This window comes from Orycteropus afer, unplaced genomic scaffold (assembly GCF_000298275.1).
Source record: "Orycteropus afer afer isolate SDZICR_OR568_19922 unplaced genomic scaffold, OryAfe1.0 scaffold00502, whole genome shotgun sequence".
In the NCBI taxonomy this organism is placed as follows: domain Eukaryota; kingdom Metazoa; phylum Chordata; class Mammalia; order Tubulidentata; family Orycteropodidae; genus Orycteropus; species Orycteropus afer.
Genome location: NW_006922089.1, coordinates 1326625 through 1328277, shown reverse-complemented (window position 1 = coordinate 1328277; position 1653 = coordinate 1326625). Strand labels below are relative to the sequence as shown.

At 54.2% G+C, this 1653-nt stretch overlaps 1 protein-coding gene across 1 annotated transcript in view; it reads right to left on the bottom strand.

The window, feature by feature from the left end:
* The window catches only part of ZNF74 (zinc finger protein 74), a 16216-nt gene extending 14863 nt beyond the window's left edge, over nt 1-1353 (bottom strand). Inside the window, exons 1-2 of the mRNA XM_007955467.1 lie at nt 1320-1353; nt 857-942 (exon numbers count right to left, since the gene is read on the bottom strand). Of these exons, the coding sequence (XP_007953658.1) occupies nt 857-942; nt 1320-1353 (120 nt within the window). The remainder of the gene's footprint in view (nt 1-856; nt 943-1319) is intronic.
* Between the last annotated feature and the right edge of the window lie 300 nt (nt 1354-1653).

The following is a 1653-nucleotide window of genomic DNA, read 5'->3' as shown; positions in this document are numbered from 1 at the left end:
ACGTGCTGCTTCTGGTACTTCTGCAACCACTCCTCAGACCTCCCAGCACAGTGCTGGGCCTGTAGGTCCCAGGCCACTGACCCACCCATGGGCCAAATCAGACATGAAGGAAGTTGTTCTGGTTACTTCATGCCTTGCTAATGGAAAATAACACAAGTGGGTGGCTTTAACAAACAGGAGTTTATTCTCTTACAATGTTGGAGGCTAGAAGTCTGAGTTCAAAGTGCCAGCTCTAGGGGCTAGGTGAAGGCCCCTCAGCCTTGGTCTTCAGCTCTGCCTCTTGCTCCTGGCCCACTGGAACTGGAGGCTTCTCTTAACTCAGGAAGCTGCTGGCTGCTAAGGACAAACCCACGGTCGACATATTACCAAACAATATGGCAGGCCACTAATTCAAGTCCAGAGATAGTCTCAAGATTGGCAGACAACATGGCAGGCTGCTGAATGAAGACTCGGCTACGTGCAGGGTCCAAGTGCGCCAAAAAGCTGCAGACCTTTCTCAAAACTTCCCTTTACGTACTGGAAGCAGACCACATCCCTAAGGCAGCTACTCAGCTGCTCACGTTAGATTCCACCATGGAGTTGATGACCAGTCTTACCAGTCTACACTCAAAGCCAGGTCCAGCCAAGTTGATACACAACCTTAACTACCACAGGAGTGTTCTTCTTAAGAGCACACCTAGGACATCACTGTGACCCTTGGACCAAAGCTGTTTCCCCTACCCAGAGCTGCCTGAGGACTGGATAGCAGGTCCCTGGTGGAGGTCCTGGGATGTCTGAAGAGCCAGGGCAGAGGGTGGCATGTGACAACCCTCTTCATAAAGAAAAAATTCAGAAGGAGGAAAAGATATCCACTTACCTCGGACCTTGCTCCCAGGAAACCAGGGCCCAACTCGTCTTCTGGATTCTCTTTGAAAGCAAGAGCAGGGTCTTGAGAGGGCAGAGGTGGGAAAGGAGGAGAGAGTCAAGGAGAGGCTGTTGTGTGGAAGGCCACCAGACACCCGGGCTGAGCTAAAGTCCCTCCAACCAATGGCACAGAGAGGGACCAGAGAAGAGTCAGGAGCTATCCCTGGCAGGGTGGAACAAGCCTCAGTGTCCACACGATCTCATACACCATCAGAGATTCATTCTGTCACTGCCTCAGACACGCCAATTCATGGAAAAAACAAACACACTGCCAATCCCTTCCTTCCATCAGCATGTCTGAGGTAGTGGGAACAAGTATTTGTACACTTGAAGAAGCAAGAGGCCTCATTTTGCTGGGTACTTCTGGAAAATTCGCCTGACCTCTCGGTCTCTCCTGACACCAAGCCAAGCTGTACCTGTCTCCGTAGGTTTGGGGGCAGGGGCCTCCATGGTGCCCCTTGGCAGCGTCCCCGGGAGGGTGGGCAGCTCTGTGGCCTCCTACGACTGACGGACAGCGGCCTGCGGGAGAGCCTCGCGGGGTCGCACAAGCAAACACACACTGCCGTTCACATCTGCATAAGGACACACACGGAGCCGCAGCGTCCGGCTCTCGGTGGAGAGGTGGGCGCGCTGGGGGAAAAGCCAACGCACAACCCTGACTGGCTCACACACAATCACACAGCTGCTCGTGGCAGGCCTCGACAGGCTCCACGCGCACGATCACATGCACCCGCACACGGGAGCCCTCCT